General features: G+C 46.5%; 1 protein-coding gene across 3 annotated transcripts; it reads left to right on the top strand.

Moving 5' to 3' along the window:
• The first annotated feature begins 497 nt into the window (after positions 1–497).
• Ccnl2 (cyclin L2) lies at positions 498–11,737 on the top strand. 3 transcript variants are annotated; one of them, XM_057784400.1, is made up of 11 exons: positions 498–919; positions 1,306–1,380; positions 1,598–1,707; positions 3,823–3,943; positions 5,240–5,304; positions 7,780–7,879; positions 8,260–8,364; positions 8,453–8,594; positions 9,909–10,026; positions 10,108–10,200; positions 10,724–11,737. In XM_057784400.1, exons 1-11 carry the CDS (start codon positions 638–640, stop codon positions 11,076–11,078), a joined length of 1,566 nt encoding a protein of 521 aa, XP_057640383.1. In that variant the 5' UTR covers positions 498–637; the 3' UTR covers positions 11,079–11,737. The 3 variants fall into 3 exon arrangements, with proteins under 3 accessions (XP_057640383.1, XP_057640385.1, XP_057640384.1); XM_057784401.1 differs by lacking the exons at positions 498–919; positions 1,306–1,380; positions 1,598–1,707; positions 3,823–3,943 and adding an exon at positions 5,819–5,944 and having other exon boundaries at positions 3,966–5,304; XM_057784402.1 differs by lacking the exons at positions 7,780–7,879; positions 8,260–8,364; positions 8,453–8,594; ... (1 more) ...; positions 10,108–10,200; positions 10,724–11,737 and adding an exon at positions 5,819–7,417.
• Positions 11,738–13,316: the final 1,579 nt, after the last annotated feature.

Genomic DNA, 13,316 nt, shown 5'->3' with positions numbered 1-13,316 from the left:
CTGTGGGCAGGGATCCGTGCTGCTGTTCTGGGATGCCCTAGCCATGGAGAGGGGCTGCGGCTGCTCCTGATCCAATTGACCGTTTTCCAGCACCTGTGTGGGTGACACCATTTACTGTCCCCTCCACCACATCAGTCTCATCCTCGCAGCCAGTGCTCTTCACAGCTAAGCCTATCTTTCCAGTTCTTTGACCTGCACTTTCGATGCGGACAGATCCCCCCGCAGTTGCAGCCGAGCAGAGGCCAGCAGGAAGGGTTGAGAACTAAAGCCCCTGGACTAAACCGCGCTGTGATGCTGAGCGCGTGCAACTGTGGGGACGAAGCCGTCCTGCCCCGGTCCCTACGGAAAGACTCCCTTCTAGAACCCCGGTTCCCGCGGCAGCAGCACCGTAATCTCTTCCGTACCGACCGCTTCCGAGTCCGCCCAGGCCGCGGAGCCGAATGGGTAACGAGCAGCCCCACCCGAGGCCACTTCCGGCGTCAGCGGCTGACGCGATACAGAGGAACAGGCCGGGCGGCCAATGGGGATGAGGCGGCGCTGACGCACAGCCAATGGGCGGAGGCGGAGGCGGGACGGCCAGGCTGGTCGCGAGGAGCCGCCCTCCGGGAAGGGCCCGAAAAAGAATCGGCGGCACAAAATGGCGGCGGCGGCTGCCGGGGCTTCGGTGTTGGCGGCCCCCGCGTTGGCGGCCGGGGCTTCCGGCTCTGGGGGAGCCACCCCAGGGTCGCAGGGTGTGCTGATCGGTGACAGGCTCTACTCGGGCGTGCTCATCACCCTGGAGAACTGCCTGCTGCCCGACGACAAGCTGCGCTTCACGCCGTCCATGTCGAGCGGTCTCGACAGCGACACGGAGACCGGCCTCCGCGTGGTGGGCTGCGAGCTCATCCAGGCAGCCGGCATCCTACTCCGCCTGCCGCAGGTAAGGGCGCGGCCGCGAGCGTGGTGGGTAACCGTCCGCCGGCGGTCGAGAGTGCCGGCCGGCCCTTTGTTGTCGGCTTGGCCCGTGTCCTGGGACCGGCCCGAGGTCGGAGCCCGACCCGCACCGCAGCCTTGACGTAATCCCGAGTCCGTGCCTCCGACCTGGCCGCTGACCCGCTCCGAGTGCGGCCCGCGCCCGGGTTTCCCCTCCCCCACGCCCTCGGGCCAAGGCCCTTTTACAAACCCCAGGACCGCCCCGCGAGACAGAAGTTCTCTGGGGAAGTGGGATCTGTCGTGGGTATTTGTCCTGGGGGAAGGAACTACACTGGACGCTTGAGCTGGGTTGAGTTCTGCCTTCAAAAGTGATGGAATCTTCTCCATCCCTAGGTGGCCATGGCTACAGGGCAGGTGTTGTTCCAGCGGTTCTTTTACACGAAGTCCTTCGTGAAACATTCCATGGAGGTAGGCTTCTCTCTGTTTTATCAGAGAAATGGATTGGGAGGAAAGCCGGCTTGTTGTGCCCACTACTTACTTAGTGAACTGAATACTGTCCTGCAAACTGTATACCATTCTCCCTGGAGGCCTGTCTCTGTACCTTCTGTTTGCTCCTAATAGTTTTTAACGCCCCAGAAAGTCCTCAGGTTGGGGAAAAACACCCGTGTCCCAATGTACGTTTCAGCATGTGTCCATGGCTTGTGTTCACCTGGCTTCCAAAATAGAAGAGGCTCCAAGACGAATCAGGGATGTCATCAATGTATTCCATCGCCTTCGGCATCTCAGAGAGAAAAAGTGAGTCCTTTCCAGAGCTGTCAAATGTCTGTCTGTTATACCCGTGGATTCGTGGTAGTTTGTTCCTAAGTGCCCCATACCATGGGGGCACAGTGATAGGGTACCTGGCTTTTCTAACCCTGCTGGAATACCACCCTGTTGTCCTGTCTGCTCTGTGGTTCTTTACTCAGAATCACCAAGCCCCAGACCAGTGGATCTCACCCTTCTTGCTGACAGTGTCTGAGCTAGTGATTCTTCATTCAGAGAGCTGTCCCAGCATTGTGTTGTGTTTGTCAGCGTTCCCGGCCTCCTTGCCAGAAACCTTCCTAAGTTGTAGCAGAAATGCCCCTTGGGATGGTCTTTTTTGATATCTGACCTTGCCGTGTAGTTAAATGGCCTGGAAATGTAGATGTGGCTGGGTTCTCCTCTCAGCAGTTCCTTCCCAATCTCCCCTTATGTTCAGATTACTTGAGCATGCTTGTCTCCAAGTACTGCTTTTTAAAGCACCCATGGAGAGCTGGTGGCGCATGCCTTTAATCCTGGCACTCAGGAGGCAGAGGCAGGAGGATGTCTTGAGTTTGAGGTCAGCCTGGTCTACAGAACTGGTTGCAAGGCAGCCTGGGCTACACAGAGAAATCCTGTCTACCAAAACAACAAACAAAACCCAACCCACCCTTGGAACAATCCTGGTGAGTAAGAGTTGGAAATAGGATCAGGAGTTCACGGTCGTCTGTCGTCAACTACATAATGTGTTTAAATCAGCCTGGAATATGTAAGACCCTATCACAGAAGAACACACAACATAAGAAGATCCTGTCTCAAAAATAGGTAAAACCCAAAAGCAGTAGTGAGATGGCTCAGTAGGTTCTTGTCTTAAATTCAGCTCTGAGATCAACACGGTAGGAGAGAATTGACTTCCACAAATTGTCCTTTGACCTCCACAGGCACAACCCATAAACCACACAAACAGTATACATTTTAAAGAATATGTATGCAGGGTTGATGAGATGCTTTGGTGAGTAAATGAGCTGCTGCCAAGCTGAGGACCTGCATTTGATGCCCAGGTCCCACGTGGTAGACATAGAGGGAGGCAGCTGACTTGTCCCCGTCACCGACCATATCCCAGACTTCCTGTTCTTGTTCACAGAAGCCCTTTAGTTTTTGTTTTGTTCTGCAGTTTTCTAAACCAGAGTCTTGCTGTGTAGCCTTAGTTGGCTTGGCCAGATCAGGCTTTCCTTGCTCAGGTGGCCTGTCTCTATCCCCAGAGTGCTGGAGTTAGGGAAATGTACCACCGTGCCCAGCTTAACAGAAACCCCTTTAAAACACAACCTGGTCTCTTTGGTTTGGTTCGGGTTTTTGAGACAGGGTTTCTCTGTAGACCTGACTGATCTCAACTCTCAGAGATCCACCTGTCTCTGTGATCAAAGGCATACATCACCACACTCAGCTACAACCTGGTATCTTTTTCAATAGTCTGTCATCTGTATCTGCAGCTTTCTCACTCAAGAGTTCAACCAGCCTTGGATCAGTGTCTGTGCTGAACTTGTATAACTTTCTTGTCACTATTCCTTACAACAGTACTGGGACTATATGTGTATAGCATTTATATTGTACTAGGTATCATAAAGTACCCAAGTGATTTGAAACATGTGGAGGCTGTCTGTAAGTGCTATGGGGATATGTCACCATTTTGTATAAGAAACTTGAGCATTCATAGGTATTAGAGTAGGTGAAAGTAGTCATGGAACCAGCTCCAGTGTATACTGAGGGGCGACTTTATTGTGCTTTATTGGTTCTGTAATTTCCCATCCAACCAGAAAGGTTGATCTTTTTTCTTGAATCTGACATGTTATATAGCCCTTGTGCAAAGATCCTGAGATCCTCCACCATATTCAGGAGGTGTGTTGATATTCTAGAAAACTATGTGTAGAGACAAGGGGCAGGTTAGTAATAAAGTATACGTAGGGTCTTTCTCTCAGGTGAAAAATAAAGAATACATAGGTTAGAATTGGGGTTAGAGGACTGTTTTGCGACTTTGCTGAAGGAAGTGAACTTGTAGACTTCTGGTCCTGCAGCACTTATCGCTTGGTGGAATCTGAAAGAATTTTCTACAGAGCATATGCTTTGTCTTTGCAGGAAACCTGTGCCTCTGGTGCTAGATCAAGAGTATGTTAATTTAAAAAACCAGATTATAAAGGCAGAGAGACGCGTTCTCAAGGAGCTGGGCTTCTGTGTCCATGTGAAGCATCCTCACAAGGTGGGTTCGGCTTGGCACCTGCAGCCACGTAAGCCCTGCCTCAGCTGACTTCCTCTGTGTGCTCCACACCCAACATTCTTATATGGATTCTAGTGATTGTGAGGCAGGCACTTTACTGATTGAGCTTTCTCCTTAGCACTTAAGAGCTAACTTTTAAAAGTTACTTTGGAGGATCTGGAGAGATGGCGCCAGCGATTAAGAGCACTCTGCTCTTCCAGAGGTTTTGAGTTCGATTCCCAGCAACCACAGGTGGCTCACAACCATGTGTAATGAGATCTGGTGCCTTCTGATATGTGGATGGAATACTGTATACATTAATAATAAATCTTTTTTAAAAATTACTTTAGAAATAGCTTTAATATCTCCTTTGGAAGAACAGAAGAATTCTTAATTCTTTTATTTCAAAATGAACCAAGTAGTCTATAATATGTGCTGACTAGACGTAAATTTATTAGATTGTTCCATGAGTGTCTTATCTAGTGTAGCTAAACTGAAACTTGAAAGCTTCAGGCTTAGCTGAGTGTAGTAGAGCACATTGTAATTTTGGCACTTGGGTAGCAAAAGTTTATGTTTACTTCTCTGGCCTTGTCATCTTCTCTTACTTATTTGAGTTTCTGACATTAGATTCTTGATAAATTCTCAACTAAATATTTTAAGTGCTTTTCTTAATGTGTTTAATGTATTTTCATGCTTTGTGCAAGTTGGCTACTGGGGTACAGGGATGTGTAGTGCAGGCAACTCTCTCTGGTGGAAAGGTATTGTCAGCAAGAATGAAAATGAGCCACATGGAAAAAAAGGCCTTGATGGCGCAATTCATAAACAATCCCACACCAGTTTGGAATTGTGATTAATAGGGTGGTATTTATTTAAAGGGGAATAAACTTACAGATCACCGTCCCAGACAACAGCCCTCTGCGCACGCAATTAGGAAGAAGTCTAGTCGCCGGAACCGGAGCAGGAAGTAAAGAGAGAGAGGAGGGAAGTAGCCGCTTTTTTTTAAAGGGAATGAGACCACGCCCTAATGGGCTGGTATCTCTGCAGCTATTGGCTGGAGGAGCGGAAGGACCTCCCGCAACAAGGCCTTCCGTGCCACAGGTGCAGATTGGTCTTCACATATGCACTCTGCCCAACTATAAAAGCACGTAGCAAGCACATCCTAAAAGTTGAGCTGTCTGCCGGACATCACCAGGAGCTCCCTGGGGTATAGCTTGAGGTTCTTTTGCTGCATGGACACCAAGATCTGAGTTCCGTGCTCTCCAAGTTTTTGTTAATAACTGCCTGACCCATATCTTCCAGATAATCGTTATGTACCTTCAGGTGTTAGAGTGTGAGCGTAACCAACACCTGGTCCAGACTGCATGGTGAGTTGATTTTCCTTGTTTTATGAGACCAGCAAGGGCAGTTCAGGAATGTATTACTTGAGGCATCTGGGCAGTGGGTTGTCATCCCGTGACTTGGTTATGGTCTGGAATTGTCTCAGTGCCTCCCCCAAAATGACAGGGACAGTCTTAACGGTAGGTGGCCCATCCACCCCTGCCCCTGTATTTCCAATGCTCCCACCCCATGAGAGTAGTCCGTGCACTTCCCTCTGGGGTTTGCCAGCTGGGTGTAGGAATGTTCTAGGTGGTCGCTCCAATTACAAAATCAGTGCTATTGTTTCCAGGGAACTGAGGGAAGGGAAAGGCTTTTGATGCAGTCCCGGGTTGATTTTAGCAGGCATATGCTAGAATGAAGCCTGAAGTAACAGGTGTTGGGGTATTTTCCCCACAGAATTAAGTCTATGGGGTCATATTGCTGACTGAATTGTCTGGTGCTATGACATGCTTTATAGAGAACCTGTTTTGACTTTTCTTTTCTGTACTCTTTCAATCAAAGGGTAGCCTCTGAGGGTAAGTGACTAAGACTTCTCCTCTGCTGTCCAAGCGCTTTGGTGCAGGGACAGCGGCCGTCTTCAGCCAATCCAGTGCAGGCTCTCCACCGAAGGCTGGCTCTAGACTGGTGGTATGCGTACCTGATAGTATAGTCATGGCCGACTGCTGCTTGTGGTTCTCTGACGATTGTGCTTCTTGTTAATCCTGTCGTGCTTGGTAATTGTATCAATTAGAGTTGATAATTGTCTTGACTTGAATTTTGTTCTTTTAAAATTGCTGTACCTGTACAATAAAGATGCAATACCTTTCTTTTTTAAAAAAAAAAAAATATGTGGGGCTGGAGAGATGGCTCAGTGGTTAAGATTACTGACTGCTCTTTCAGAGGTCCTGAGTTCAGTTCCCAGCAACCACATGGTGGCTCACAACCATCTGTATTGTGATCTGCTGCCCTCTTCTGGCCTGCAGGCATATATGCAGACAGAACACTGTATACACAATAAATAATATTAAAAAATATGTACAGAAAGCGGTAAGAACTGAAGTGACAAATTGGCATGGTGGAAATTCAGGCTGTTACTGGATCTTTTCATTATTTCTCCCAAGTCCTACAGTTGCTCTTTTCAGCAGCTTAAGTAGGATTTATTCCAGTAAAGGTATGCATCTTTAAGTAAAACTATTGTAATTTATTTCTAATGTAGCATTAAGTTTAAATATACGTTTAAAGGATTTCACTTGTTTTTAGAATTTAAAATAATGGGTTAATATATTTGAATTCCTTATCAGTAATAAAGTTATTTGTGATATTTGTTAATGTTTACAATGTTTAGCCACAGAATGGCTCCTGAGAGATGGACAGTGCAGCTATCTTTCTTACTTCTGATGTGTAGAGTTAATGCTTCCAGGGCCAGCTGCCTCTCATAGACATCTGTAGAATTTATTGTTTAAAATGTCAGAATGGGTTTGAATGTTACCTTCTCTAAGGTTTTAGGACAAAGGTACTGGGTGGGGCAATTTTATCTCATGAGGTACAGCCTGGCGTTAGGGTATGCTATACCATTATTGGATATGTTGGGCAGTGTATAATATAACCTCTTCACATGTTTTCTCATTGTTTTTTGCAATGTTGATAAAGCTAGTATACCATTTGGTTATAATCTATAAATTTTAAAGGAATATATATATAAAGAAAATGTAAAAAGTTAGCCAATTTTTAAAGAACTTTAACTTTTCTAAAAATGTGAAGTTTTGTACTTACATATATTTTCTAAAGTATTATAGCATTTTTAAGTGTACTTTGTTGCCACTTTTAGTGTTTTGTTGCTTTTGTCTGATTTTTATGAATGTTCATTTTAAGACTCCTTGTTGAAATGGGACAGTTTGGAAACGTTCTTTGATAAGACCGAGAAGAGGATTCCCTTGGGTGTTGAGCCCATGCATCTGAACTGCACCCAAGGGCCTTTCCCTTTTCCAAGTGGACTCCCTCACTGGAGCTGTGGCTCAGTCATCTGGAGAAGGACCGGGCCACAAGTGCTGCCTGAAGAAAAGGAACACAGGACAGCTTGTCTCGCAGTTTCGAGGCTCATGCTCAGCCTGCTCATTTGAGTTTGCATGTTTCTCTGCACTATGGATTTTGAGCATTTAGATTTCTTTAATCGACTACATTTTAACTACCAAGTAGCATTTTCTTTCCAAGCATTGTGCTTTGCATGATAGCAGGCCAAATATAGAAGGAAAAGTAAAGTTAAAGTCGGTTCTCGTTCATAGCAACACGTATTGTTTGACATTCAGCCAGCTTTTTTCCCCCAGTGATTTCTTTCTTTCATGTATTCAGAATGCCCCAGGTGTCTCTGGAGATTCCCAGAGTACCCAGCTCAGCCCTAGTGTAGAATCCTTAGGAATATCAACCTTTGGTGGCAGGTGGTGGCACAGTTGCCCACAGCACTACAGTCTTCCTGTTCCTTTCAGGAACTACATGAATGACAGCCTTCGCACAGATGTCTTCGTAAGGTTCCAGCCTGAGAGCATTGCTTGTGCCTGCATCTACCTCGCTGCCCGGACACTGGAGGTGAGTGTGTGACTCTCTGGGTTTTAATCTAGACTCTGGACCTTTCTCCAGCCTCTGGTAAATGTTAATGTGTTTGTCAAACTAGGTTCATTTGCAGCAGAGTTTCTTGGTAAACTGGCAGGCCATATCAGGTGTTATCCTAAGAATTTTGTTGGCCTTGAAGTGTTTTGGTGAGGGTGGTAGTAGTGATGTGTTTTTTTGTTGTTGTTGTTGTTGTTGTTGTTGTTTTGTTTTGTTTTTGAGATAGGGCTGTCTTCAAACTCACAAAGATCCAGTCTTTGCTCCTGAGTGGTAGGATTAAAGGTGTGGGTATGCACCACCATACCTGGCCTTGGAGTTCTTAAGGAAAGCAAGTGACTTGATTACTTTTGTGTTCACAGATCCCTTTACCCAATCGTCCGCATTGGTTTCTTTTGTTTGGAGCAACTGAAGAAGAAATTCAAGAAATCTGCTTTAAAATCCTGCAGCTTTATACACGGAAAAAGGTTCCTCTGTGTTTTTTGTATGGATTAATTGCTTGTGTTTGGCCAGAAGCATTTGGTTCTGAATGGATGGATGATTCTGTCTTTTCAGGTTGATTTGACACACCTAGAAAGTGAGGTGGAGAAGAGAAAGCATGCCATCGAAGAGGCTAAGGCACGAGCGAGGGGGCTGCTACCAGGGAGTGCTCCAGTTCTGGACAGTGCTGCCGGGTTCTCACCTGCTTCCAAGCTGGGTGAGTGTTGAGAGTTTATTCCTCACAAGGGAGTGGTTTGTAACCTGACTTTTGGTTTGGGGATATGTGGTATTGCCTGTGAGATACCTCCTGGAGTTGATTGCAGCTTATCTCAACAGTACTCTGGCACTGGAATCCCTAGAAATCTGTTAGTGTTCCTTAAAATAAGTCAGAGCGGCCCCAAGGATTGTTTTCATATTAAGAAGATATGTCTGGAAAGTGGTGTTGCACACTTAATCCCAACACTCAGGAGACAGAGCCAGGTGGATCTGTGAGTTTGCCAGCCTGATTTACAGAGCAAGTTCCAGGACAGGCTCCAAAGCTATACAGAGAGACCCTGTCTTAAAAAACCAAAAATAAAATAAAAAGAAAGAAATATGGACAGCCTTTCCGAAATGCTGTTTGTTTGTTTTTAATTCGTTTGTTTTTTTTTAACCATATCTACCAAGTTGGCTTATTCTCTCTCTCTCTCTCTCTCTCTCTCTCTCTCTCTCTCTCTCTCTCTCTCTCTCTCTCTCTCACACACACACACACACATACACACACAGAGTTTCTCTGTAACAGCTTTGACTGTCCAGCTGTTCTGAAACAAACTTTGTGGATCAGGCTGCCCTGTCTCCTGAGTACTAGGATTAAAGGCATGCGCCACCCCCACCCAGCTAAATTTTCTTTTTTAAAGATTTATTTATTATATATACAACATTCTGCCTCCATGTATGCCTGCACGACAGAAGAGGGCGCCGTATCTCATTACAGATGGCTGTGAGCCACCATGTGGCTGCTGGGAATTGAACTCAGGACCTCTGGAAGAGCAGCCAGTGCTCTTTAGCCTCTGAGCCATCTCTCCAGCACCCCCAGCTAATTTTTTTTTTTTTTTTTTTTTTTTTTTTTTTTTTTTTTGGTTTTTTGAGACAGGGTTTCTCTGTGGTTTTGGAGCCTGTCCTGGAACTAGCTCTTGTAGATCAGGCTGGTCTCGAACTCACAGAGATCCGCCTGCCTCTGCCTCCCAAGTGCTGGGATTAAAGGCGTGCGCCACCACCACCCGGCCCAGCTAAATTTTTAAATTTAGAGTCTATGATTATATTGTTAGAACATAGAATATGGTACTCATTCCCTGGTTCCTGGGCAAAATAGGTCTGAACAGAAGGCCTGACTGTGTCTTGCGTGTGTTTTCATTCTGGGCTCCGGGGTAGTTAGTTAGTTACAAATGGTCTGGTCTTGCTTTGCTGGTATCTTTATTTTGACTTTTGTGTTTCAAGATAGGATTTTTTCTTATTGAAGAAATTTCTGATTATGGTTTTAATTTCTTGTTAGGTTCAGTAGAATCTCCTAAAGAAGGTAAAGGAAACAAGTCTTCCCCTCTCTCTGTGAAGAACGCCAAACGGAAAGTGGAGGGCCCAAAGAAAGCCAAGGCAGACAGCCCTGTGAATGGGTAAGATGCTCATGTCTGCCTAGGTAGACAGTGGAGGCCAAAGATATTGCAGGTCTCTAACTACTCTGTTCCTGTGTGCAGCTTGCCCAAAGGGCACGAGAGTCGCAGTCAAAGCAGGAGCCGTGAACAGAGCTACTCAAGATCCCCGTCCCGGTCTGCTTCTCCGAAGAGAAGGTGTGTGCCTGGGGCTTGCCCATGAGACTCTAACCTGGTGTTTTCTTAGGATAGTAGGAGGGCACATATAGATGTCTCCTGCAATAATGTAGACACTGGCTCTTTACTGTTACTATTATTTTATTTGAAACAGGGTTTCTTTTCTGTGTAACCCTCGCTGTCCTGGAACTTGCTCTGTAGAGCAGGCTGCCTCCCAAGTTCGGGCATTACAGGAGTGTGCTGTCACACCCAGCAGGACAGGGGCTCCTAACCTGATGTGGTTCTTCTTTCTCTGAATTTAAGATTCTTTGTGGTCAAGTGGTAGTGGTACATGCCTTTAATCCCAGCCGTTGGGAGAAAGAGGCAGTCAGATAGGTGAGTTTGAGGCCAGCTTGGTCTACAGAGTGGTCTGCAAGGCAAGAAAGCCAGGGTACACAGAGAAAGCCTGTTTCAAAACATGAAACAAAACAAAATGAACCCTTTTGCCAGCTCCTCTGCTTTGTTAGGGCTTGGCTAGGATCACAGCATGTTTTTCTCTTCACAGGAAAAGTGACAGTGGCTCTACCTCGGGTGGGTCCAAGTCACAGAGTCGTTCTCGCAGCCGCAGTGACTCTCCTCCAAGGCAGGTGCACCGTGGTGCTCCCTACAAAGGCTCAGAAGTGAGGACCTCCCGGAAAGCAAAGGACTGCAAGTACCTCACCCAGAAGCCACACAAGTCTCGTAGCCGGAGCTCCTCTCGTTCTCGAAGCCGGTCACGAGAGCGGACAGACAATTCTGGAAAATACAAGAAGAAAAGTCATTACTACAGAGATCAGAGACGGGAGCGCTCAAGGTCCTACGAGCGCACAGGCCATCGCTATGAGCGGGACCACCCTGGACACAGCAGACACCGGAGGTGAGATGGATTTCCTGGTGGCTGCCCTGGTCCCTCCCTGTTGGGCACACCTTGGCTTCAGTGGCCTTGTAGCATGATGTTTTTTGGAAGTGTTTTCAATTGGACCTTGAGGTGAATTTAACTGTTAGGACGGCGAACAAGGTGCCCTTCAGGCTGGCCTGGGGGGTGCTGCACGCCTGTCCCAGTTGGAGGTGCACCTCAGCTGCAGATCTTCAGGTAACTGGATGAAACAGCAGAGGCACTCGTCCCCATTGGCGTGGCTTGGTGCTATTGATGAGCTGTCGCTTCACTCCTAAACCGATACTCAATTACGTAAAGCCAAGAAAGATGATTTTTCACATGTTTGCCTACATTAGGTTATACTTGTGTACATACTTTCCAGTGTTTCACAATGAGGAAATGGCCTTAATAGCCCCTTATTCTCTATTCGCGTTGTAAATAAACATGTGCTTAATACAAGTGAAAGCTATATATGAAAACTCAGAATTTGAATTCTGTTAGCTTAACACTTGTATAGAGAATTCTGATTTTTAAAATGTGAAGGTATTTAGGTCTGTGTTGAAAGTCTTATATTTTTATCTGTGCAATGCTGAGTGCAGGCCACCAGCTCTAGAGAAATTTTATGAGGTTGAATAAACAATTCTCAGGACACTCGGGATGTAAGACGTGGGCTGTTTCTCTGCTTGTTTTCTAATGTGCGTGCCTGGGGTGGCTGTGCACTCGGGATGGTGGGAATGTGTGCAGCTGTGCACTGCCAGCTGAGCTTCCAGGGGAAACGCGACTGTATGTCCCTGATCTTTGCTCCCAGTTCTCATTAAAGGATTGGATTTTGTATTAAGCTCCGTGCCTTCCTGAAACCATCGACCCTTAGAGATGAAAGGCTGTTTTCTGGAGTGCACCAGGAGGGGAGAGGTGATATCAGTGTACAGCTGAAGGGCTTCAGGCTAGGGTCATGGTGTATCATAGCTTACGGTTTGTATTTAAGTACCCTAGGGACAGCCAAGAATAGGGCTCATGGGTTCAGAGCTGAGATCTGAACCTCTGTGGACAGTGAGACAGGAAAGATGAGCAGGCCTATTCAGCACATCCTGGTAGCCTGCATATACTTTGAGTAGCATTGTTGGGGCTAGTCAAATCTTGCTCAGGCCAGCTTCCTGGTTCCCTGTCACTTCACAACTAGCCTGTGGGTCAACTCTACTATAGTGGCTCCTAGGTCATGGTGACCGTTGGGACCAGTACAGGTTCAGCAAGGTATTTTGGGGCCCTTGACAAGAGAAAACAGTTCATCCTGGTAGCCCCTATCTGAGGGTGGTATGATCAACCCTTCCCTCCCTCTAAGGCAGTGATTCTCAACCTCTTGGTTGCAACCCCTTTGGAGTGAAACGACCCTTTCACGGGGGTCACCCAAGACCATTGGAGTAGCAATAAAAATAGTTTTGATTGGGGGTCACTATAATGTGAGGAATTGTATGTATTAAAGGGAATTTAGGAAGCATTAGGAAGGTTAAGAATCACTGCTCTAAGGGAATCCATGTAGCATAGGGTACAGAAGCCACTGTTTGCCCTGTTCATATACTCTTCATCAAGAATCCTCCTGCTACTGGAAAGATGGCTCAGCATTTAAGAACACTGACTGTTCTTCCAAAGGTCCTGAGTTCAATTCCCAGCAACCACAAACGTCTCTTCTGGCCTGCAGACATATATACAGGCAAATCACTATATACATAATAAATAAATCTTTTTTTTTTTTTAAATATTTATTATGTATACAATATTCTGTCGGTGTGTATGCCTGAAGGCCAGAAGAGGGCGCCAGACCTCTTTACAGATGGTTGTGAGCCACCATGTGGTTGCTGGGAATTGAACTCAGGACCTTTGGAAGAGCAGGCAATGCTCTTAACCGCTGAGCCATCTCTCCAGCCCCCCAATAAATAAATCTTAAAAGAGTATTTTATTTTTTTATTCTTATCTGTGTTAGCCATGTGTCTCAGTACTTTATTCAGCAGGGCAGGGCACATCTTGCTTCTTCATTGTCTGGACAGGACTGGGGAGGAATGGGCTTCCTCCTTCCCAGAATTCTGTTCTCATTAACCTACCTCTACTTAAAAGAGTATTTAAGGGGCTGGAGAGATGGCTCAGAGGTTAAGAGCACTGGCTGCTGCTCTTCCAGAGGTCCTGAGTTCAATTCCCAGCAACCACATGGTGGCTCACAACCATCTGGCGCCCTCCTCTGGCGTGTGGG

Source organism: Chionomys nivalis, chromosome 11 (assembly GCF_950005125.1).
Source record: "Chionomys nivalis chromosome 11, mChiNiv1.1, whole genome shotgun sequence".
Taxonomy (NCBI): Eukaryota; Metazoa; Chordata; class Mammalia; order Rodentia; family Cricetidae; genus Chionomys; species Chionomys nivalis.
Note: the sequence above shows the minus strand (reverse complement) of the source record. Positions and strands in the feature narration are given on the sequence as shown.

Coding starts and splice junctions, on each gene's coding strand:
- Ccnl2 (XM_057784400.1), top strand. CDS start 638: ATGGCGGCGGCGGCTGCCGGGGCTTCGGTGTTGGCGGCCCCCGCGTTG. Junction 1,708..3,822: donor CGGCATCTCAGAGAGAAAAA/GTGAGTCCTTTC, acceptor TTGTCTTTGCAG/GAAACCTGTGCCTCTGGTGC. Junction 8,365..8,452: donor AGCTTTATACACGGAAAAAG/GTTCCTCTGTGT, acceptor CTGTCTTTTCAG/GTTGATTTGACACACCTAGA.